The sequence below is a fragment of a genome, unplaced genomic scaffold (assembly GCF_019419815.1).
Source record: "Pyrus x bretschneideri cultivar Hongxiangsu unplaced genomic scaffold, Pyrus_bretschneideri_v1 Contig17, whole genome shotgun sequence".
NCBI lineage: Eukaryota > Viridiplantae > Streptophyta > Magnoliopsida > Rosales > Rosaceae > Pyrus > Pyrus x bretschneideri.
The window spans coordinates 6,092,257-6,118,729 of record NW_025999468.1 but is presented as its reverse complement, the minus strand read 5'-3'; the positions used below and the strand labels follow the sequence as shown (position 1 = coordinate 6,118,729).

Here is a 26,473-nt window from a genome sequence, read left to right as displayed (position 1 = left end):
TGTTCCAAGCCAACAAAGCTTTCCACTTTGAAAAAGGGTGGGGGAAGGGGGAGAACATTTATCGTACAAACTTTACCCTTTCTTTGCAAAGAGACCATTTTCACAACTCGAACCCGTGATCTTTCAGTCACAACAGAGCAACCTTTCTATTGCTCCAAGGCTCACCATCAACTAATTAATTACTTAGCTTTCTTATTATAGGCTAATGAATCTTTTTCCTACCCTTTTACGGCTTAACTTTTTTGTGTTCCATAATCTTGAATAAAAGTACATACAATCCTTGTTACAAAAGGAAACAAAAATAAAGGTCACAATATCCTTCCTAAAACATGACTCTAATAATTACAAAATATTTACATTCATTTTCTCCTAAAATATAGACTTACACCAATACTCCCCCTCAAGTTAGAGCATAGATGTTACACATGCTCAACTTGATAAGTGAGTCATCGAACCTCCTACTACACATGACATGAGTAAGGATATCCGCAAGTTGTTCCTCTGAGTTCACGAACGGTATTGACACAATCTTCTTTTCTAGCTTTTCTTTGATAAAATGTCTATCAACCTCAACATGCTTAGTCCTGTCATGCTGTACCGAATTCTTAGCTATTGCTCTAGCAGACTTATTGTCACAATACAATTTCATCGCCTTCTTCTGTTTAAAACCAAGACCCCAAAGCAACTTTCGTAACCAAAGGATCTCACACACACCATGTGCCACACTCCTATACTCGGTTTCGGCAGAGGACCGTGACACCACATTCTTCTTCTTGCTCAACCACGTAACCAAATTACCTCCAACAAATGTCAAATACCCAGATGTAGACCGTTTGTCAGTCACATCACCTGCTCAATCACCATCAGTAAATCCCTTAATCCTCATATATCCATGATGTTCATACAAAATTCCCTTTCCCGGGGCAGACTTCAAATATGCCAAGATTCTCATTACTACCGCCATATGATCCATACTTGGTGAGTGCATAAACTGACTAACCACACTTACGACATAGGCAATATCTGGACGAGTGTGAGACAAATAAATCAGCCTCCCCACTAGCCTTTGATATCTACCTTTGTCAACCAGTTCCTGATCTGGATAAATCCCCAAATAATGTTTCTCTGTGATGGGAGTGTCCACAGGCTTACATCTCAGCATGCCTATTTCCTTTAGTAAATCCAGAACATATTTACGTTGAGACAAGAAAATACCTCTAGATGACCGGGCGACTTCCACTCCAAGGAAATATTTCAAATCTCCCAAAGTCTTCATCTTAAATTCAGCGGCAAGACTTTGTTCTAATTTCATCATCTCCTCCGAATCATCACTCATTATTATCATGTCATCCACATAAATAATTAAGGCCGCCACTTTGCCACTTTTTCGTTTCACAAATAACGTGTGATCAGAGTGACTTTGATAATACCCAATCCTCCTCATAACTTGAGTGAATCTACCAAACCATGCAAGAGGTGATTGCTTAAGCCGGTAAAGTGACTTTCACAACCTACATACTCCGGTTTTCCCTTCGGCATTATACCCTGGAGGAAAATCTATATATACTTCTTCTTCCAAGTGCCCATGAAGAAAAGCATTTTTTACATCAAACTGTTTCAGTGGCCAATTCAAATTTGCAGCTAAAGCAATAAGAACTCGTACTGTATTCATCTTTGTTACTAGTGAAAAAGTTTCCTGATAATCAACACCATAAGTTTATGTATAACCCTTTGCTAATAACCTTGCTTTATACTTGTCTACTGATCCGTTTGCCTTGTATTTGATTGTAAAGGTGGTGCTTGGATTGTTTCCATATTATTTACCCAGGCTTGACGTTCCGGTGCAAGGTACGAGTATGACACATAATTAGCCATTGGATACTTCATTTTTCCTTCAGAAGAAAACCTATCAAGAGGAACACCATGATTTGACCTTGGCGGCAACTTATACGTACTTATAATATTATCCGGATTAGTTACATGAGTATCAATTGTACTTACCTCAGGAATATTCAAAGAAGACACATTGGGTGGCATGATTAAGCTCGAGAGAAAGGGGTACGGGTTTGGTAGCTGCTGGTTTGGCAGACTTCTGCCGATATTCTGCATCATACTCGGCAGATTATTGCTAAGAAGCATCAACTGTTTCGGTGCCCTGTAGTTGAACAGTAGTCCAATTTTCGGCAGGTTGTTACCAAGAGCCCTCACTGTCTTCATTGTCTTCATTCTCGGCAGTGTCTTGCCGACAGCCTTCACAATTTTCATTTTCAACACACGATCCCCCTGAGCTACATATTACATTGTTTGGTATCTCCAACCACCCAAGATCACCATTAGTATTCTCCCCCTGGTGATCAGAAGGTGATGGAATCGAAGCATAAAAATACTCGAATTCCGAGAAAGTAACATCCATGGTCACATACATATGGCGAGTTTCATGGTGGTATCACTTATACCTTTTTTGTTGGGGAGCAAACCCAAGAAAGACACACCTGAGAGCACATGGATTTAATTTACTACGATGAATCTTGTGAATATGAACATAGGCTCCACATCTAAACACACGAGGAGTGAGAGTATTAGTGGACATTATAGGAACAAATTCTGTCAACACTTAGAGAGGTGTACGAAAGTCCACAACCCGGGATGGCATACAATTAATCACATACACGGCGTAGGTAACGGCTTCAGGCCAAAACTGTTTAGGCACAGACGCACCAATAAGCAAGGCACGAGTAGTTTCCAAGATATGATGATTTTTCCTCTCAGCAACCCCATTTTGGTGTGGAGTATACGAACATGTGGTTTGATGAATAATTCCACGATCTTGTAGAAACAGGGATAACTCAGAATTTATGTACTCTCCACCATTGCTAGAACGTAAAAATTTAATATCAGAGGAATATTGAGTTTTAATCATCTGTTGAAACAGACAAAACACATCATAAACCTCACTTTTATTTTTCAACACATACAACCACGTCATACGAATGCAATCATCCGCGAAAGTAACAAACCACCTAATTCTTGTAGTAGTACTAAGACCTTCTCCAACAATGACCTAAAACCCAAAATTTCCCTTCCCCCCTCTCCCCCTCCTCCCCAAACCCAAAAAAACCCACCCCAACCTATAACCTAAAATTAACTTAAAACCTAAAACCTAAAACTTATAATTCTAAGGCCAAATACCAGCCCAATTTTAGGCCACAAAGCAAAATGGGCCCCACCAACTGAGACTGAAACAGGGGTTGTGAAGCCCACTGCCTAGCTTCCAATCGCCCATAAAGCAAAATCAGCCTGCACACACTGGAGAGAAAGATAAGCCAGGCCCATCCATGTGGGGTTGTCCCCCGGGTGTCAGCCAATTATGTAGCCCAACGGCTGGATTTAAATGGATCGTTGGTTAATCCAATGGTTCAGGTTCAAATTATTATTTTTTAGTTTTATATTTATATATTTATTGAATCCAACGGCTTAGATCGAATATAATCAAATCTAACGGTAAAAAAAAAAAAAAAAGATCTAACAGTCCAAATTTAAATCCAACGGCTAAAATAATTAAAAAAAAATATTTAACTTAAAATTCGACCAAAAACTCTATAAATACCTATGTATTTGTTCAAACATCCACACAAAACTCACTTTTCTCCTACAATTCTTCCAATTTTTCTTTCTACCATTTCTTCTCATTTCCAAATTTTTCAAGATGGCAAAAGAGCATGTTAGAGGTCTTAATTGGACTTTTGACGAAGATATTGCTTTATGTTTGGCATGGATTTCTATTAGCGAAGATGGTGCCATCGGCATGAATCAAAATAGAAAGGTTTTGTAGGGTAAAATCATTGATAAGTTCCATGAAAACTCCAATGCCGGTCGAAGGGAAGTTGGTGGTGTTTATGATCGGTGGAAGATTATCAACAAAGCGTGCACTTTGTGGAAGGGAAGTTTGGAGAGAGCCACGGTTGACATGCCTAGTGGAAGGAGCTCCTCAGAAATTGTGAGTTTCTTTGTTGATATTTTAGTTGTCATGTACATAATAGTATTTTGCAACTAATTGTTTTTATGTATTTGTTGTATAGGGTGACAAAGCAATGGCAATTTACAAGACAAGAACTACACCAAAAAATCAAGCTTTTAAGTTGCATCATGCTTGGAACATCCTCAAGGATTGTCCGAGGTGGGGAACTGATGCGAACCAACAATGTGGAAGATTATTTCATAGCGAAGCCCCACCTCCAAATGATGTCAATGAAGGTGTGAATTTTACCGACAATGAAGGTGTCGAACAAATGACCCCAACTTCTTCTTTTGCAAGGCCCTCAGGGTAGAGATAAGCAAAAGGAAGCAAAGAGAAAAAGGAAGTCTCAAGATCCGATACGTTCACAATTTGCTAGCGAAATGGTAAGAATGAATGAAAACAATATCTCTTAGCAAGAAGAATCGGCCCAAATGCGTTTGGCCATGAAGGAACAAGGGGATAGGGAGTAAGAAAGGTTCGAAATTAATTTGATGATGGAGAACCTCGACAAATACACTCCAGAGAGGAAGAAATACTTGGTAAGCAAAATGACATTTTACAAAGGAATGCCTCAAGGAGTATATTTCAAGATGATGATTCATCTCAAGAATACCACCCAAGTCCATCACCAAGTCAAGATGGTGGATATCATTATTAAGTTTATGAGTTTTCGATTGTATTAAGCTTATGTGGTTTATTAATTGTCTTCTTTTTTTTTTTTTTTTTTTTTTAAGTTTATGTGGTTTATTAATTGTCATTTGTATTAAGTTTATGTGGTTTATTAAATGTCGTTTGTATTAAATTTATGTGGTTTATCATGATTTTTATGTATTGATTTAGTGATTTTTCAAAATTTATCGGAATTTAAATATTTTTAGGTTTAAATGTTCATATAATTAATTTAGAATAGTTTACAAAAAAAATTTTTTAAAAAAAAAGTTAATTTAAAAAAAAATAGCCTTAATTCATTCTTTGATAATCTCGGGCTAAAATTTTAGGCCAGAAGGGTTGGAGCAAAAAAATTGTTTCTGGGCTAAAACCTAAATTTTCGGGGCTAAATATTTTTAGGTTTTAGGTCACCATTGGAGATGGTCTAACAGGGGAAGGCCCCAACACATCAGAGTGTACTAGCGCAAACGGAGAAGATCTTTTATTCATACTTGGAGGGAATGAAGCACAATGACTTTTGGCTAAAATACATATGTCACATTTCAATTCTAAGTCTTCAATACCACTGAACAGATCAGGTAATATATGTTTCAAATAACCAAACGATGCATGCCCCAAACGACGATGCAATAACAATACCTTTTGTAGATTACTATTATGTGACGCATAAACCAAATTAGCTCTTCCAGGAACCACGTAATCCACATAATATAGCCCATCCTTCTTAGTGCAATGCCCAATGATCTCCTTTGTCTAAATATCCTGAAGCAAGCAAAATGAAGGATATATTAATACAACACAATCTAATTGTTCAGTGACTTGAGGTACATATAATAAGTGATAGGACAATGAAGGAACCAATAAACAATTATGTAAAGGAAGAGAGGGTGTAAGAGACATTGTTCCCGCTCCAACAACAGCAACAGTAGTACCATTGGCAGTTGCCACAACTTCCTATGAGGATCTTTCATAGACTGAAACAAAATTCTATCATACATCATATGATCCATTGCACCGGAATCTAAAATCCAACCGGTATTGGTCATTGTAATAACAAATGAGACTACAGTACACGATAATTACTGATATGCAACAATTATACCAATAAGCGGTAATTGAAACAGGAAAGCACGATGACAAGTATACAATATTGTTGTGACAATTCTCTATGTCGAAAACAATCAGCAACTATTACTTCCTTTGAAGCAACACTCACGGAAAAGACAAGACCACATGGTTTCACATGTTGCCCAAGGTAGCAAGCAGCCGCATCAATTCCTTTTTTTTTTTTTTACCAACACAACTTTACACGCTGCAATAAGGCATCAAGCAGAAATCCACGTTTGTAGCTCTTACATGGGCAGATATCACAGCAATTACGAATCGCGATTACAAGCAACATCAATTGTAAAACAAACACACCAATACACGACACAATTGCAAAAGCACAACATCACGCACGGCAGCAACAAGATCACATTGCTGCAAATCCAATATACACGGACTGACCGATTTCTACAATGAGCATCGCAGGAACAAGTCAACCGAACACAGCAGCGGAAGAAAATATTGTTTTACAGTTTCTAGGGTTATGGCAAACCTAGCACTGATGCCAAATAGAATTTTACGGATTAACTTTTCTGTATTCCATAATCTTGAATAAAAGTACATACAATCTTTATTACAAAAGGAAACAATAATAAAGGACATGTGCAATATCCTTCCTATAACATGACTCTAATAATTACAAAATATTTACATTCCTTTTCTTCTAAAATATAGACTTACGCCAATATAAATCATCCCATTATAACCCTATAGTTTTACATGGTATTAGTTTTCTAAACCCTAGTATAAGTTGGTTTTTTATCCTGCCACAAGCAGATGGTATTATTTAGCATTTACCAAAAAAAAAAAAAAAATCTACTCTTCATCATCCAATTTTACTCTTAGCTGGAGCAGTTCACCGCCTGAACTTTTGTCCAATTTGTTAACCAACTTGATCCATCCATATTCGTGCTCATATTCTCATTCTAAAAACCAAAATTAGAGAAAGATATTTTGCCTTATTTGAGGGATTGAACCAACAGAGCTAATGGAATGAAACTACAAGGATTGAAATGTAACAAAATAACTACACGGACGGAAATGTGACTGGAAAAAATAAAGAAAAGAGATTATTGAACAAAACAAAAAATTTAGGGAATTGTTATTAATATTCTAAAAATCTCATTTTACACTTTTTACAAGTATATTTTTCTTTCTAATTATAGAAAATTTAGAATACAAAATGAGATTTTTGAAGTGCCAATAACAATTCCCAAAATTTAATAAAAAACCATATATACCTCCCCACATATAATCTCTCATCTTGCAACAAAGACACAAGAAGTACAACCAGAGGTTAAAAGTTAATACAAACTATGACCCACGTAAATGTACAAACCATGTCGTCAGAGTCACTACGAGTCCAGTTTCCACAATTTCCTGCATCACATGACACAAAAACGTATTTCACTTTACTTTCATACTGGATAAAATGTATTTCACTTTCAATTTTCCCTCTTAATGCTGCTTTGGAACATTGGTAAAATACTAAAATTAGCTAATAATTTCCTTCTACTAGTTGATTAAATGGTGGGAAATTTTATTTTTGAAATTATTAACTTTTTAACACACATATCCCACCATTTTTATATAATAACACGTGATGTACCACCTCGTATGCCAATTACACTGAAAAATCTCTCCACCTGATGGTGTTGTTTTGTCAACTGTCGGCCCACTAGTACTTTTGGGACCAAAACCATGCACGTGATCTTCTTCTCTTAAATTACACGTACGGGGTGTCACACCGTGCACACAAGGGGTTGAGTAGAATTATTGGCTTGCATGAAAATAATGCACGTCGTAAACAATTGTATACATGAGGTTGAGTAGAATTGCAAAACGATGCCGTTTTATTAACTTCAGTTTGGTTAGGTTTAATTCGGTTTTCAAACCTACCCTTAGTTCTTTTTGTTTTCCATTAGAAGTTTAGTATTTATAATTAAGTTAAATGCAAGGTTGGAGGACTGATCAATTCTTAAGGAACATGGAGAGCAACATATCGGAACTTCCAAAGATAAATTGTCAACCCTACTTCAAGCCACTGAAATTAGTTGCAAAGTTGAAAATAGGATATGGTGGAGTCGAATTCAGATGATTGAAAAAGGTACAGGCGTTTCTACTTCATAAATTTCCATTTAGTCATGAATTGGCATTTGATGACTTCATCCAATTGTTGGAGAATAAGCTTGTTGATGAAGATTTCTTGGATTTCAAGATTTCTGTAAAACTCTTAGTTATAGCTTGAACTCTTGGCTGCCATGCACAACTAAGATTAAAACATCTTAATAGCCTGTATTGTGCCACCTGTCTTTTCTGTTAGAAGGTTTAAGTGAAGCATGTGCTGCTCACATGGGGTTTGTTAGCTCGTAGACTCGTGTGAATCCAACGCACTAGAGAGCAACGAACTCTCTCTGCAAGATTTCTCAAAATTCCTTTTGTCTGCTTCATCAAATTCTTTCAACCATTTTTCCAGTTTTATCGAATTCAATTTTTACAAAAGTTAACACCAATGGGTTGCAGAGGCGGCGGAAGGGAAGGTATTGAGATGAAGAGGGAGCCTTCATGTTGTATGAACGCTGTTCGAAGTCAAAGATTGTGATGTGGAGGACAAACGCAGCTGCCGTGAAACGTGGATCTTTATGCTGAAGGGGTTTGATTTGAAATTGCCACTGGCTTTTAGGATGAAGAGAATTCCATTGGATGTGGAAAGAGATTTTATTTTTGTTTTTCCCTTCTTCAGTTTTATTCAAGGGTGAAATAGATTTTTTTTTTTTTTTTTTTGGTGAAGTTGAGCATGGAAAGATGTTAATTTTTTTTTAACAAAAAAAAAAAAAAAATTATCTATGTTGCAGTCCTATTAGATTAGGAATGTGATTGTGTAAATTTATCTATTAAAAGTTGTAATCCTAAAAGGTAAGGAATTAACCTTCCCTACTACTATAAATAAAGGCAAAATGGGGTGGAATATAACACACCTCACAATTACACATCTCTCTCTTTCTCTCTCTATGCCACCTTCCCTTTCTATCTGGCGTCCATAATTGTTTAGTAAATTATACATAAGCATGTTATCAGCACGCTTTTGACGCTGCACTAAAGAGAGTTCATTCTTCAATCAGGGGAGTATTACGTTCTTATTATTCTTTTATGATTAATTTATTATTTTATTGAATTGATATACATGCTATTGATTCAATTTAATTTCTCTTTATTGAACGTGATATAACGCATTGGAGATGCAATTCTGGCTTTCCTTGAAGGATCTACAAATTCAAAGGCTTTTATAGTTTTTTGCCAATCAAGTACGCTTAAAATAAAGTAAGATATTTGAAACGCCCTTGAAGCATGAAAACATTCGTCATGATGCATGAACCCTTCTATGTTTATATTTTCCTTCCGATATATATATTGTATATGTTTCATATATTTATCAATATATATACGTGTCATGCATTACGCAATTTTTGTTATGTGGAATATGTGAGTCAAAGAATCAAAAGAAATTAGAAGAAATTTAGGGTTTTTCCAAACCCTAAGATTGTCGGGAAAAAAAAACAATTAAACTTTTGGGAAAAGTTTGCGGTTGAAACGCACCAAGCCTGAAGCTTGGGTAAGCAATTAGACAGCCTTTTCAGGCTTACTGATCAAATTGGACCAAGCCTGCTGCTTGGGTCCTTGGTGCATGGGCTTCAAGCCCTCGGTCTGATATAGATGCCAGCAAACGTGCTGGCCTTCTAGCGCCTCGGCCCATCGCCGGTAGCCTTTGCGCTGCTGGGCCTCGCTGCCTTTAACTGCTTGATTGTATGCTGGGCTGCACAACAGTTTTTTTTTCCCAAGCCTGACCCGTGCAATTGCAATTGCAACCCACTTCTTGAATGAGCTGCCCCGTGCAGCCTGACCCGAGCCCAAAGACATGCAATTTTTGCTGCAGGCCTCACACAACCAGCCCACACGTGATGGGCTGTGCCATTTTAGGTTTTTTTCGACCCGACGCCATATTTTGCCATCCCGTGCTTTTTAACCATACCCAAATATTTTTGGGATATTTTTTATTAATGCTAATTAAGCTATAATTCACTTGTCACTTGGCCTGCCGCCAATTGAAGCTAATAAGACCCGAATGCCATTATTTTTGCTTCTACGATCCACCCTGAATGGTCCCGATATAGTAAATTAATTAAAAATGACCAACAGTCCATTAATAAGAAATCCAAAATTATTGGTCTGAAACCCACTCTTGGATACTAATGATTCAATATTTTATTTCTTTTCTCTGAACCGTTCACATACTTTCGTAGTAACGAAGCTCTCACACTTGAGTTCCCGAAGAACCTCAAATCCACTACACTTAAAACAGCATATTGTATTCAGTTTCTTGCTGGAACGCTTTCTTTTATGAACTAAATGTTCATAAACTAAATTGAACCTCTAGTTTCAAATTTAGTGCCTTTGAAACCCAAAGTTTTCATAAAACAATACACCCATGAAAACCCGACGTTTTTCATGAAAACCATGTCTTAAAACTCGAATGTTCTAACTTTGATGCTTATGGATGATTCATTCCCATAGCACCAATCACAATCTTGTTCCCTCCAAATTCAATGGATTATCGAATCGTCACAAGTTTGATTTCCCTTATTTGGATGTTTCTAATAGAAACCACTTTATGTAGGGTACAAGACATTGCCTGAAGCACACCATGATTACGTCCATGAATGAATACAATTCTAAAGTTTATAAATTCGATCAAATTTTGACTAGAGAATAATTTTCTAGTCCTTCCATGTTTCTAACTTGCAACTGAAGTAGCAATGTATAAAGCGGAAGTTTACCAAATTCTTGGATCTGATTACTACCATAAACGTGAGAGAACGACATAGACTCGGTTCGGCTGGAGTCTACCAAATGGCTTGACGCAGTTCGATCACAGCCTACCAAAACGGTTGTGCCCTGCTTAGGCACAGGTGCACCGAACAGTGCTGCTCTGCTTCGCCAGAGACTTATCGAACAGACCCTTCCAGCTTCGGCTGAAGCCTACCAAATCCAATTCGGGGTCTATTTATCTCACGATCCAATTTTGAGTTTGTTTTTACAACATATGGTAGAATCAAGGCATACCAAGGTGTGGCATCATGCCTGAAGCATGATCGTTGGCACCTAAGACCTAAAAACTTCAAGAATAAGGAAAAATATTCTCGAACCTTAACCCTACAAAATCTACTTCCATCTCGATGGAATAGATCATTGGTTATACACATGTTCGTGCCCCTACCAATGTTGTTGAGGAGTACCATTCTCGTAGCCAATCTGTGACACTAATTTTGCTCCACCAAACATCGTTGGAAGAGCAGAATTTTGACATGGATGGCCTTGTTGGCATAATCCCCTTAGTAAACCATTACTTTGTGAACATTTTTCCATGTTCTTGGATTCAAGTTTGGTGTATGTTTTACTTATGGATAATCTTATTGATATTGTCTTCAAATATGAGTTAATTGAATTATGTTTCTTGTATACATGTGACCAAATTCAATTAAACATGTGATTAGATAGGAATGTGAGAAAGTTAGTTGTCAAGATGAATGCGATGCTACGCACACTAACTTTACACCTAAATCACATTTCTAACAAGGACTTCAGGTCTATCCAACATGATTAAGAGCATTGGCACGCTCCTCATTGTATGAATGGTACCAAATTACCATTTAAGGGACCTTAAATTCTCCATGTCGTTGAGTTTTTAAGGATATTCAAGGGAACGATAATCATAAATGAAACCACCGAAGAAAATAGAGTGGAATATCTTTGCACCACCTCCAAAAATGAGCATGCAGCTTTGATTTGGGGCCAATAGGTTGTTTCCCAACTGGGAACACACCACATGTGTCCAGCCTGGAGCCTAGTGATTGAGCAGTTTACTTGCTTTGGCACGACCATTTGGGACACTTAGGTCGAACAATGATGTTACGACGCATCTCCTTACTCGAAGTAAGGATCTTGTGCCTACAAGCACACTTTTCCAAGCCTGCTCATTAGGGACATTAATTTTCTATATTATTCCTTGCAAAGATACGAAATCACACCCTTTTCACAGTGGATTCAAGGGAATATATGTTGACTAATCCAACCAAAATACGAACCATATAAAGGTTTATGGTTTTGGTTGATGAATCGACAAATTGGTCACATGTTTGTCCACACACATTGCTGCTAAACCTCTTGGCCGATTAAGGGTTTACCACTCTACTTATCCCATAAAGTTCGGGAAACTGGATAATGCAAGAGAGTTTATATCGACAGTTTTTGATAAAGTATTGCATGTATTTTGGGTTTACAATTGAACATCGAATTCCCATGTTCACCCCAAATAGCCTCGCCGAGTGATCATAAAGTGCAATTTAAATGATTGCCCGGATTTTGGTGAATGTAACAAGTTTTCGGTTTCTGCCTAGGGCTATGCAATCTTGTACGCAACTGTGTTGGTCTGCCTTAAGGCCCATTGCCACCCAACCTATATGACGTTACAGTTGGTTACTGGGTACGAACCTGACGATTTACGCATTTGAGTGTGCATTCCATGTGCCAAGTTGCACCGCCGCAACATACCAATATGGGTCCTCAAAGAAAGATGTGAATCTTTGTCGATTATGATTCTCCTTCACACTAGTTCTCTTCGAGCCCTTGCACGTGATCTCTTTACCGCTCATTTGCGGGTTCATTTGTGGGTTCACACTAGCAAGGACATGTATATTTAAGAATATAAGTGAGAATGTGACGACAAAGTTTCCACAATGCTGAGGGACTCATTCTCAATAATATACATATTTTAGAGAATAATCAACGATAAATTAGAACAATATCAATTAACAAAACCGTTACTATTCGAAAAAATGCAAGATGACCATGTTATAATGCGAAAATCAAGTTTTTCAGTCAAGAGTACGTACATACCTTCCAAGATGCAACTTCTCGTCTAATACCAATATGGGTCCTCAAAGAAGGATGTGAATCTTTGTCGATTATGATTCTCCTTCACACTAGTTCTCTTCGAGCCCTTGCACATGATCTCTTTACCGCTCATTTGCGGGTTCATTTGCGGGTTCACACTAGCAAGGACATGTATATTTAAGAATATAAGTGAGAATGTGACGACAAAGTTCCACAATGCTGAGGGACTCATTGTCAACAATATACATATTTTAGAGAATAATCAACGATAAATTAGAACAATATCAATTAACAAAACAGTTACTATTCGAGAAAATGCAAGATGACCATGTTATAATGCGAAAATCAAGTTTTTCAGTCAAGAGTACGTACATACCTTCCAAGATGCAACTTCTCGTCTAATACCAAAGACCCAACGATGACAACGAGCATTAACATGAGAGGGTTGAAAATAGATACAAACAAAGGGCCTCGCATGTCTATGCACAAAGCAATAAATGCAGCACTTAGCCCGGTGACCATAATTCCCTACAGCATAAAGTCACCAACATATATAGATAGATCCAATTATTAATATATAGATATAGATAGATTCAATTAATTAATAATTGACTATAAATTCAAGTACTCAAGATAAAGATGAAGAAAATGTTAAAACAATAAATAACCAGTAAAAGAAGGGTGTGACGTACCGAGTATGCCACTGTTAGAAGCCTAATATTCCAACCTAGCATCCATTGGCTCCAGTCCCTCTCCTTGCAGAGGGCAAAACCAACGGCCTGGATTGACCCCATTGCTGACATTAGAGCAGTGCTTGAATAATAGCAAGGGTATGTCACACTCATTTTAGTCTATGAATTGCACCCAAAAAATAATTAGCTGAATAAATCCAAAATGTTAACACTAGCTACTATCATCATCTTGTGAAAAGATGAAACGGAAATTAATAGGAAGACAAATGCTAATTTATTTATAAATGAAAAGCTTCTTCTTCATTAATTTATTTATAGGAAGACGAATTTTGGTTTTGTTTTTGTTCACAAGAGATGTTGAAGGAGAAGAAATTCGATAGAAGAAAAGATACAATGATGAGTGAGTGCTCTTAATTACTTGAATTACAGACATTAGATTTGACTTTATAAATTTTCCTTTTCATTGAATTGACAGATTTAATAATGATTTTTATTAAATACGAGACTCATTGTGGGACAATGATTTTTGGGACTCCACTCAGAGTGGCCGAAATGGCCAGTAAGCTTCGGAGTGTGTGGCTCGGAGCAGGTCAGGCTCCTTAGATTGGACCCCTCAGACCATGGTATCAAAACAAGTGATTCTGATACCTCTGAACTGGAAGGCGAGATCCATCTCATCGAGACAAACGAACTTGTTCTTGAAAAAAATGAAAATATAATTAAATTCCAGTATAATGTATCTTGAATACCTGGGAAATCTCTATATTAATATGATTGGCATGCGTCGCAAGCATATCAAACGGACTCCTAATAATATTGTGTCCACCAGTGTCAAGATATACACACAACCTCAAGCTGAAAGGACTTATGCGTGACACTTAACTGTCACTACCACTGGTATAGATTTACATAGGAATTTACAGATCACGCACTAATAAGGACTGCTAGCAGCAGGACTTGAACCTTGGTGGGGTGAAACATAAGGTAAGCACCTTACCAACTAAGTCAACCTTTGCTGGCAAAAAGATAGATCCTTGTAACTCATAAAGACATTAATTATCTTGTTTTGCTTAATTTAAAAATAAATAAAAAAAGTTGCGTGTGGGAACGATTTGTCTACCTTAAACTCTAACTCATATTTTCATCTCCTTAATTTAGAGAGTAAAAAAATATCTATGGACTTAGAAGATGACTTTTTCATTGAATTTGTGGAAGATGACACTTTTACGGAAGAGGTAGAAGATTATTTTTCCATTGAAAAGGTAGAAGAATAATTTGTGTGTAGATCATTTGAATTTATCCGTCGTAATTTTGAATTTGTCGTTCTCGAATTCTTTGGAATTTGGATACCTCTATCGTTTCCATTTGAATTTGCAGACCTTAGTGGTTTTCATTTACATATTATTTGTTATATTTCTTAAGAGAATTTTATAATTTCATATGTATGTATATATTAAGGGTTTATTTTGGGAATAATAATGGGTGGAGAAATAACATTTTAATTTTTTAACTTTTTAAGGTGAGTGAGATTATAATGTGAGTGTGAAAATAAAATCATGGGGTGGGTCTAATAGCTCTCAATCCAAAATTCAAATAGTCTACTATGTAGCTATGTAGGCAAATAAATGACATATTATTATAAAATATTTACAACTCATGCCACAATACCCTAAATATGTCAATAAGTGTTTTTTTTTTTTTTTTTTGGGTTGAACAATAAGTGTTATTATTACTTACCCTTAATTATGACAAATGAGCAATGAATTCCTGTTTTAAAACCAGGTATTACAAATATAAATAATATCTATAACTACTAATATATTATACTATGTAATATATCTACATATAAACTAATTTACCTATATTATAAAAATTCAATAATTTACCTACATTGTTTTGATATAAATGATTTACCTACGGTTATATTTATTTTAATCACCTTTAATTATGATCAATGAGCAAGGATGTTGATAAACTCATCCTATTGTCCTATTTTTTCACCCACATTTTAATAAAAATATTAATGACATATTTATCCTTTTGAAAACAGCTTTTAAACCCTTATTTATTTCATTATAATTCATGTTATTATAGCTAAAAATAAAAAATAAAATAACCTAGAAAAAACCCAGCTACCTTTCCCCTGTCCCCACCCTGTTCCTTTCCCCCCAACTGTCTCTCCATCTCTCTCTTTGTCGAAACTGGAAAAACTGAAATAGGACAATAACTTGAGCCACCAATGCCAACAAAGAGAGGTATCCCAACTTCTTACCAATTTAACTAATTCCCTCATGGCCACAAACTCCGCTCGAAATGGACACCGATCCCTTCATTTTTCCCGGTCAGCACCGAAATAAATTCTCCCTTCTCATCACTCACCACCACTTCATAAACCCTACCCCATTACTCCCCACCCATGCTTCATCGTTTCTCTCCCCCGTCCTCTGTGTTCTCCCACTCCCGTTTCTCTCTCTACTTCCCTCTTCCGTTTCTCTCTTCCCAAAGGAGATGCCGCCAATCAAGTGTTAAAGGTTTTGGTTGCTGACTATGGTGGGTGACGTTTTGAGGGGGTTGGTACAGCAAGGGTAATGACATTCTGAAAAACTAAAATAGAATTAGTTTAGATATAAATTAGAGGAACCACTTAGTACTATGGTCTAGTGGTATTCCTCTTCATTTATAAGTGAGAGGTCTTATGTTCGATTATTGTCAAATGCAATTTTGAACCACATTATTGATAGCACATTGTAAGGTTTAGCCCACCTCATCCCCTTAGTGTAGATAATATCGTTTGTTAAAATAAAAAAAATAAAAAAATAAAAAGAAAAGAAAAAAAAGAGAGGATATTTTAGGAATAACAATGGGTGAAGAAATAACATTTTAATTTTTAAACTTCTTATAGTGAATAGAATTATAATGTGGGTCGGACAATAAGATAATGAGATGAGTTTAGTAGCACTCATGAGCAATGAGCTCTTGTTTTAAAACCACGTATTACAAATATAAATAATATCTATAACTACTAATATATCCACATATTGATTAATTTACCTATAATTTAAAATTCAATAATTTACCTGCATTCTTTTGATATAATTGATTTACCTACGATTATATTTATACTAATCACCTGCCTTTAAATGTATATTAATTTATCTATATTTGCTTGTACAATAATTTACCTAGCTGCAAGAAAATACAAGTAAATTAGTTTTCAAACACAAACATATGTAAAGAGCAAGAACATGTTAAAAAGAGCAGCAAAGTGTAGTATTGTCTTAAAAAAAATCAATTATAAATTTTGAAATTTGATAGAAGAAAAAGGGAAAAAAACTGGACCTACCAATCAATTAAAAAATTTAAACACCATTTATGAAATCGTTACCAGATTTGCAATATATTCCACCAAATTTGCTTTAAAATAATGAGGGGCATTCTAGGATGAAAAGTTTATAGAATACGAGTCACTAAGCCATAAATGAAAATTTGCTTAGTTGGATTCTTGTCATTGGGTTTAACTCTAGAAAAAGAAATGAGACAGATTATTATTATTATTACTATTATTTTGAACAAACAATATTATCTACACTAAAGGGAGGTGACATTAGCCTCACAATTTGCTAGCAATAATATGGTTCAAATTCGCATTTGGTAGGAATCGAACCTAAAATCTCTTACTTACAAGTGAAAATGAATATCACTAGATCATATTACTAAGTGACAATGAGATGGATTAATTAAGGGTCATAAAATATTAGTTTCACAGGGAAAGGTCAAATTTTTAGAAGGAAAAAAAAAAAGCCTACATGAGTTAAAGGTTACCTAAAAATATAGCCAAAATTAAGTGGTGGGTTAGAAGCTTTAGTCAGATGCCGTCAAGAAAAAAAAAATTGGTAAGAGAATCACCAGGATAATGAGCCATATAGCGTAACAAATACAGCTTCCGAAGGCCAGTAGACAACCCAATAGTCGATCACCAGAATCTGTTTGCGGTAATGATGCCAAGTGGCTGTGTTATTGCTGACTAGTATGTAAAAGGGCAACATGCATGGACCATATTTTGATTTTCCACACCCTCATAAAAGGCCAGAAGCATTGCTCCACCTATTACTATTAATGTTCCGACTATCTTCGCCTTCCCTGTTAGGCTTCTCAAATTCAACTTCTCCAGCTTAAGAAAAATGATCATGATTAATGTTAATAATAAAAATGTTAAATATCATCAATTATCTACATCTTCATGCTTAATTTTGCCTTCAATTCTCCTTGATTGTACTTTTGACTTTTCTTAGTTTCACTGCTCATTCTCTTCGATCCATTTAGGTCAATGTGTCTGATAATTGTTTTAGATATCTTCATCAGAACTTCATCTATTATTTATCTTTTAAAAGTTGTGTTACTAAAATGAATTATTGCTCCACATTCAGACGAGTATAATAACAATACTCACAAATTTTTAAATTGAAGGCCAAAGCTTCAATTAGGCTTAACTTCAAAGACTAATACTATAATTTTTTTTTCAAAATAATAATAAAGCTGGAAAATATGTTACCTGAAGGTGATGGCCAAGATGAAAGTAATAGCTGGGATGAGTTGGGCTATGGCAGAAGCAAATATGGCCGATGTTAAGGCTAAGCTTTCAATGTACAAATTTTGTGATAAAGATCCACTGCAAAATTAATGTTAATTAATTAATAGTCATTTAAATACATGGAAAATAGAATATATAGTCATTAAAGACGATTTTAGCATATTTTCCTTTTTTTCTTCTATTTATTTGGAGAAGACGCATGGCATCTCATTTCATTGAAATAAGGACATAAATAAACAATTAATGTATATTTATATTATTAGCATGGAACGGCACTGCTATGGTGTATATATGTACATATCAAATAAGTTCTTTTCTTTTCGTTTTTTTTCATTTTTTTTATTTTTTGAAAATGGAAAAACTGTGGATGCTGCCTTATGAGCCCTAGAAAGATCAAATATATATTGGTGCAAAAGTTACGTAAAAAAGTTGTGGACATGCGTATTTACAGAGATATACAGTTGGCAATTCCATTTATAGTGGACCACCCCTGTAAGCACTAATATCTACAGCATGCACAACCAATATATACGTACCAATAAATATAAATATAGCTTATACGTACGATTACAATTACTTACTCCCCAAACAAATATTATTTCCAATTATAACGTAGGAGAAGATCATGATTTGGAAGAAAGACAATTGCACATGGATACGGTTCTTACCCGAACAAGCCAGACAAAAATCCTTGCAGGAGTACCATCCATGTGAGTTTTGGCCTGTTCTTCCTGCATGCAAAAATAAACACCAGTTAACTGTTTTAAAAAAGTAGCAGATATGGTTTGCTTGCTATCTCTCTTTTCTCCTTTTTGTTTAAAGCCAATGACACTTCTCGTACGTGCATATATGATGAACTTATTGAATGTTCTCAAACATTACTGTAAATACATTAGAAGATTATGCAGCTACTTTACACAGAGAGAGAGAGAGAGAGAGAGAGAGAGAGAGAGAGAGAGAGAGCTAATAACTAGACAATAATATGATTTTTATTTTTTCTGTAAGGAGAAAAAAGATTCACAAAATAACAAAAAATAGGTATTATATGGCACTGAATATTTCTATGGAAAAACAAAAAATAATAAGTTATGTTATGTATAAGAAGAAAGGAGAGAGGTGCAAAATTGCAAATGATCACCTTTCAAAGAAAAGAGCAATAGGAAGAAGGAAGGCGGTTCCAAAAATGAAGCGATATGCAACAAGAATCCTTAAGTTCATTCCATCGTTAGCGGCCAGTTTGTAGAGAACATTAACTCCTGCAAATGCAAACTGAACCACCACCATTAACAACACTGGCTTCAACCCATGCAGAGCATTACATATCCGACCAGCACCCATCGCCATCGATCACCAATATCACACACACTTAGAGAGAGAGAGAGAGAGAGAGAGAGAGAGAGAGAGAGAGAGGGTTTGAGTGGTAAAAGAAATAAATTATGGAATTGATTGAAATTGAGAGATTTTAGAGCGGTCGGTGCTTCTGGCTTCTTTGGTAGTTCCCACGTCACCACCTACGTACCACATGATCATCGTGGGTCGTGGGCCTTTGCCCAACGACACGAAAGCCAGGGTCGACAACAAGAGCCGTCGGGCAAAGAAAAACTAGCAGACGAACACAAGTTTTGTCGGGCAAATCTTCAGATATTACGTTTCACTTTGAGTAAATGTTAAAATGCATGAAATAAACATGTTGGAATAATGGTAGGCTAGTCAATTTTCTTGTTCAAAGTTAGGCAAGTTAGGTTAGTCAAGCAAGATAGGTAAGTTAGGCAAAATTAGGCTTATGATCTTTTTCTTCCCTATATATATGTTTCATCTTGTAATTGTTTCATCAAGCAAATATACATCAAAATTCAATATGGTATCAGAGCTGTGATCTGGAAAAAACCACAAAACACAGCTCTAAAGCAGCCACGAGGTCAACCATTCTAGGCATGGCCTCTCATTCAAAATGGGAAAATCCCAACCACCCGCTCTATCTCCACCACTCGGATCAACCTGGTGCAATCCTCGTACCACAACCATTGGTGGAAGACAACTACAACACATGGGTTCAATCTATGAGTATGGCCTTAACGGTCAAGAACAAACTTGGTTTTGTTGATGGGACGATCAACAAACCAAGTGAGGATAATTTTGAGGAGCTGCAGCAATGGAATCGCTGCAACAACTTGGTCAAGACATGGCTACTAGGCTCCATGTCAAAGGAGATTTCAGGGAGTGTCATCAACTACAAGGATGCTCGACAAATGTGGACCGATCTGCAGGAGAGGTTCTCACATGTGAATATAGTTCAGCTGTTCCATGTTGAGAACGAGATCCATGATTGCGTCCAAAGCAATATGAGTGTAAGTTCTTACTTCACTAAACTTAAAAGTTTATGGGATGAACGTGATACTTTGTGTTCCATTCCAGCATGCAGTTGTGGAACAAAGAATGAGATGAACTCATATGTTGAAACTCAGAAAACCATGAAGTTCCTTATGGGACTGAACGAATCGTATGCTACGGTTCGAAGCAATACTCTTCTTCTCGAACCACTGCCTACGGTGAACAAGGCATATGCATTGGTCCTTCGACATGAACGCCAGGCAGAGGTTTCCAATGGGAAAAGCACACAACTAGAAACTGCTGTCTTTGCAGTGAAGAATCTGTCGCGAGAACCTACACCTGAAGACAAGGAGATGCGATGTGGAAAGTGCAATAAAACCAATCACATCACCAAAAATTGTCGTGCACATCTCAAGTGCACTTTTTGCGGATGGAAAGGCCACACCTTCGATTTCTGTCAAAAACGGAAAGCAGCCACAGAGACCGAATCCAATCGTCTCTTTTCTTCAAAGGGCAATCAAGTTTCACAAAGTAACAAGCAAGAGACAGTGCCTAATTTCCCGTTCTCTCAGGAGGACTGCAAGCAAATCCTTCAGATGTTGAACAAGAACAAATCATCATTTGCCAATCAAGTCAGTAATCCTCCTAGTCATGAAGAACTTTCAGGTAAAGCCTTCTCTTTTTCATGTAAAGGAACCAAAAGTATTTGGATCCTGGACAGTGGTGCCACGGATCACATAGTTTGCAGTCCTAGTCTCCTTACACACTCACGAGCTGTTGAAAATCATACAGTTGAACTGCCAGATGGTTCCGTTGCCAAAGTCACTCACATTGGACAAGTTGTTTTCTCTCATAATCTTATCCTTGAAAATGTCCTATGTGTGCCGTTCTTTAGGTTGAATTTAATATCTATCAGTAAACTAGCCTATGATTCCTTATATGTCACCATTTTCTTCACCCAATTTTGTGTCATTCAGGACCTTCGCTCGGGGAAGATGATTGGGACAGGAACTGAAAGGGATGGACTTTACTACCTCAACCCATCAAAGAAAGGAACATGCAACAATATTCAAACCGTCTCACCAAAGCTTTGGCACCAACGCCTAGGACACCTATCTCATAAAGCCACTTCGTTATTACCTTTATTTAACAATAAGGCTTGTGATTTGGAAAAATGTTTAATTTTCCCATTGGCCAAACAAACAAGATCACCCTTTCCTTTGAGCTCTATTTCTACCAAATCATGTTTTGAATTATTGCATATTGATATTTGGGGTGGTTATCAAGTTGTTTCTATTTCAGGTGCCAAGTATTTCCTTACCATCGTAGATGACTACACTAGAAGCACTTGGGTTTATTTGATGAAACATAAATCTGACACAAAAGACATTTTAGTCGGATTCATTCAAATGATTGAGACTCAATTCAATACCAGAGTTCAAATCATACGAAGTGACAATGGCCCTGAGTTTAAGCTTGAGCAATTTTATGCTCTCAAAGGCATCATACATCAATCTAGTTGTGTCAACACACCACAACAAAATGGTGTTGCCGAACGTAAACACCGACATTTGCTCAATGTTGCTCGGGCTTTGCTCTTTCAAGCTTGTTTGCCAAAACGTTTTTGGGGGGATGCAATCTTAACCTCAGCCTACCTCATCAATAGAACACCCACTCCACTTCTCCAAGGTAAAACACCTTACGAAAAACTGTTTCACAAAGCACCTAACTATTCTCATTTAAAGGTTTTCGGTAGTTTATGTTTTGCTTCTACACACGCCCAAAGGCCCTCTAAATTCGACCCCCGTGCAATCCAATGCATTTTTCTTGGGTATCCTTATGGTCAAAAGGGTTATAAATTGTTTGATATAAAACACAATACGACTTTTGTTTCTAGGGATGTTGTTTTTTTTGAAAATCATTTTCCATTCCAAAATCATACCACTTCCGCTGCCCCGTCTCCATCAAACATTACACCCTCACCCATCACGTTTGACTTGACCTCTCCCATTGAGTCGCACTCAAGCCTTGCACCCGAAGAAATAAACACCACCTCTCCCACACTTACCGACATCACACCACTCTCATCTCCTTTACCTACTACAACTCCACCACCAGATACCTTATCAACACCTTCACATACCCTACACTCTTCCCCACCTCCAACCACTCCATCACCAGACCAACCACCTCCACTCCATCGTAGCACTTGACCGACCAAAACTTCCACATTTTTGCAGGACTTTCATGTTGAGGTGGCCCTCCCTTCCTGTGTTGCTCCCACATCTTCCACAAGCATGGTCCAGTCATCAGGTACATCTCACCCCATATCTCATTATTTATTTTATGACCATGTATCCCCCACTCACAAAACCTTTCTCACCACCCTCACCATTATCAAAGAACCCACCAGTTTTTCGCAGGCTGTTCAGGATCCAAAATGGCGTGACGCCATGCAAAAAGAGATTGTTGCCCTTCATGACAATCGCACTTGGACTCTTGTGCCCTTACCACCTCACAAACATCCCATCGGTTGCAAATGGATCTATAAGGTGAAGCTTAAACCTGACGGCAGTGTTGAACGCTACAAAGCTCGTCTCGTTGCTAAAGGCTACAGTCAAATTGAGGGGCTTGATTATCGGGAAACTTTTGCTCCAGTTGCCAAGCTCACCACCGTTCGCGTCCTCCTAAGTATTGCCTCGATACGAGGCTGGCATCTTCATCAACTTGATGTGAACAACGCATTTTTGCATGGTGACTTATACGAGGAGGTTTATATGTCCCTGCCTCCTGGGTTCGGACGAAAGGGGGAGACACGAGTATGCAAATTACACAAATCCATTTATGGTTTAAAACAGGCCTCGAGACAATGGTTTATCAAGCTGTCTAGTGCTCTCAAGACTGCTGGTTTTCATCAATCATGGTCAGATTACTCATTGTTCGTCCGAAACTGTCAAGGCAGTTTCATGGCATTACTTGTGTATGTTGATGACGTGATACTTGCAGGTAACAATTTGAGAGAAATTGAAGAGACTAAACTCTTCCTTTCCCAACATTTTAAACTAAAGGATTTGGGAAAACTCAAATACTTTTTGGGGATAGAAGTTGCAAGATCTAAACAAGGGATTGCCTTGTGCCAACGCAAATATGCGTTGGAGATACTAGAAGATGCTGGGTTCCTTGGTGCGAAGCCCTCACGATTACCAATGGAACCAAACCTGTCCCTTACACAGACTGATGGGACGCTCCTACATGATCCTTCTTCATACAGGCGACTCGTAGGGAGGCTGATTTACTTAACCATCACGCGACCTGACCTGACTTATGTGGTTAATATGTTGAGCCAATTCATGGACAAGCCACGACAACCACACCTTGAAGCGGTGCATAAGGTTCTCAGGTACATCAAACAATCTCCTGGACAGGGAATTCTTTTGCCTTCTACAGGTTCACTACAACTACAAGCCTTTTGTGATGCTGATTGAGCTCGGTGTAAAGACACTAGAAGGTCAATAACCGGTTATTGTATCTTCCTTGGACAAGCACCGATATCTTGGAAAACGAAGAAACAAAACACAATATCTCGTTCCAGTGCAGAGGCAGAATACCGTTCTATGGCTACTACTTGTTGTGAAGTTATATGGCTAAGAAACATTTTGAAGGACTTGCAAGTAAATCATGCACAACCAGTCACAATGTTTTGTGATAATCAAGCTGCCATGCACATTGCTTCGAACCCAGTGTTTCATGAACGAACGAAGCATATAGAGATAGACTGTCACTTAGTACGTGAGAAGATTCAAATGGGAATGGTGCAAACAGCTTACATACGGACCTCGAATCAACCTGCAGACTTGTTCACCAAACCACTAAGCTCGGCACAATTTGAGGTCTTAATTAGCAAGTTGGGTGTCATCGACATTCACACTCCAACTTGAGGGGGAGTGTTAAAATGCATGAAATAAACATGTTAGAATAATGGTAGGCTAGTCAATTTTCTTGTTCAAAGTTAGGCAAGTTAGGTTAGTCAAGCAAGATAGGTAAGTTAGGCAAAATTAGGCTTATGATCTTTTTCTTCCCTATATATATGTTTCATCTTGTAATTGTTTCATCAAGCAAATATACATCAAAATTCAATAGTAAATCCGAAATGTTGATTAGCTTTGCACTGTCAACTGAAAAATTAGCCGAGCGAAGTACCTTTACATGGTGAAGTTGTCGTCATCACAAAAACGTTACTGTTAAATGTAGTAGTGTAGGCCAAGCCTTATATTCTGGGGTAGTGACATAAGGCAAATATTGATTAGGAAGAGCTAGTATAACTTAATAATTAACCTTTCCTCTAAGAGCAAGAGGAATCATAACGGCATCAGAAAACATGTTATACGGTAGGCAATGAGTGTTGCAGCATAAGGATGTTGTTGATGAAGATCAATGGATCAGGAAGGATTGCATCACAATGCAATCCAACATGAAGTTCTGAGTTTATAGTTTGCATATGTTTGAAGGTTGTATTTAAATGTATTAAATGGTTGAGATTAGAACATCTAAACAATGTAGAGTGAGTGACGTGTATTAGTTAGTGGTGATTTAAGTTGGCACTTGTAGTGCACATGACCTCACTAACACGAGGGAACGGTGTGAAATCCCAATAGCTTTCTTTTGTTCTTTGCTAGCAGCACACTATTGCCTCGTTTGACAGCTTGAACTGTACTGATTATTTCAATCGAATAAGATAATTTATGCATTGATAGTACTGACTAAATTAGTCGGGTATTTGGTGTAGTATCGTACTAATGACCTGATTGTTGAAATAGAAAAATCCACTTTTTGTTCTTGCATAAATTGCAGATTTGAATCTGAGGAAGGGGAGGGACCAACAACAATTCCATCACTCTCTTCAATCACTGCCGCCAGATTCCATCATATTTCTAACCTATTCAAATAAAAAGCCCAGATGAAATCTTTCCCATATGACATCAAATGTAAATTCCCCAAATTACTTTGACAAAAAATCCCCAAAATTAAAATCACAGAACAAAAGTTCTGCAACCAACATAGCATTCTACAACCAATTTGCTCCAATTTGCGTGTCGACCTCCTTTAACAAATCAAACTCCAACCCTTTCTTCTTCAGCTCCTTGATGAACTTTCCCATAAGATTCTTATCCTCGTTATCTCTCTCCATCAACTTCTCGAGTTATACCCCATTGTGTCGGTTTTATACCCCATTGTCCAAATGATACCCAGTGATAAGCAGAGCAACAGGATCCAGAACCGGCGGCATGCGAACCCGTGCGGGTACTGCTATGAGGAACTGAAGATGAGGGCGATGAAGAAGATGAAAGCATCGTGAAAGAGGAAGAAGAAGGTGAAAGAGTTGGAAGAAGAAGAAGGTGAAAGAGGAAGAAGAAGATGAAACATCGTGATTTACTTTTGAACTGAGTTGATTTGGGGTTCTTGAGAGAGACCCTGTTGAGAATTAGCTCTTCTTCTTTCAGCCCTTGCTTCGGAAGTGGGTGTGAGGAGAGAGAGAAGACGAAGGAGAAGAAAATGAGGAAGAAAAATCTGGGATTGGCGATGGCAACGACAGCGAGCTTGCAGAACGATGCGAGAGAGCGAGAGAGCGAGAGAGCGAGAGTGATGGAGCGAGATGGATGGACCCGACTAATGATACAAAGGTTTTCGGAAGGATAAAAAACGGGCATACACTGGATAAATATGTGGGCCCAGTATAAGTAATACAGGTGGCATTCGTGTCGTGTTTTCTGTGTTCGTGTTATTTTCATGTCATATCCAATATCTTAACGGGTTGTATTGTGTAATACCCGTTAAAATAAGCGGGTAAAATGACCTCATCCTAAATCAATCCGATAATATTAACAGGTAATATGACCCGACCCGTTATCCATTAAAGAAAAAATATTTTAAACCAATAAATAATCAAATGAAAAACATAGTACTAAATAAGCATATACATTCCATATTGTCACATCCAAAACATAAAAACGAATTTTTCTTTTAAGTATATTTTCACTTATCTAAATTGATCAAATGGTAAAATTGGAAAATATTGGAGTAGAGAAGGGGTTTTTTTGTCCAAAAAAGTTCTAA

General features: G+C 37.2%; 1 protein-coding gene, 1 long non-coding RNA gene and 1 pseudogene across 2 annotated transcripts; 2 read left to right on the top strand and 1 right to left on the bottom strand.

Moving 5' to 3' along the window:
• The first annotated feature begins 7,670 nt into the window (after positions 1-7,670).
• Positions 7,671-8,555, top strand: LOC125475896. The gene is made up of 2 exons (XR_007257257.1): positions 7,671-7,901; positions 8,318-8,555. It is a non-coding gene; the product is annotated as an uncharacterized LOC125475896 (long non-coding RNA).
• Positions 8,556-9,415: 860 nt separating this feature from the next.
• LOC103933356 lies at positions 9,416-19,372 on the bottom strand (annotated as a pseudogene).
• A 590-nt stretch (positions 19,373-19,962) lies between these two features.
• Positions 19,963-21,374, top strand: LOC125476042. The gene is made up of 2 exons (XM_048581761.1): positions 19,963-21,025; positions 21,337-21,374. Exons 1-2 carry the CDS (start codon positions 19,963-19,965, stop codon positions 21,372-21,374), a joined length of 1,101 nt encoding a protein of 366 aa, XP_048437718.1.
• Positions 21,375-26,473: the final 5,099 nt, after the last annotated feature.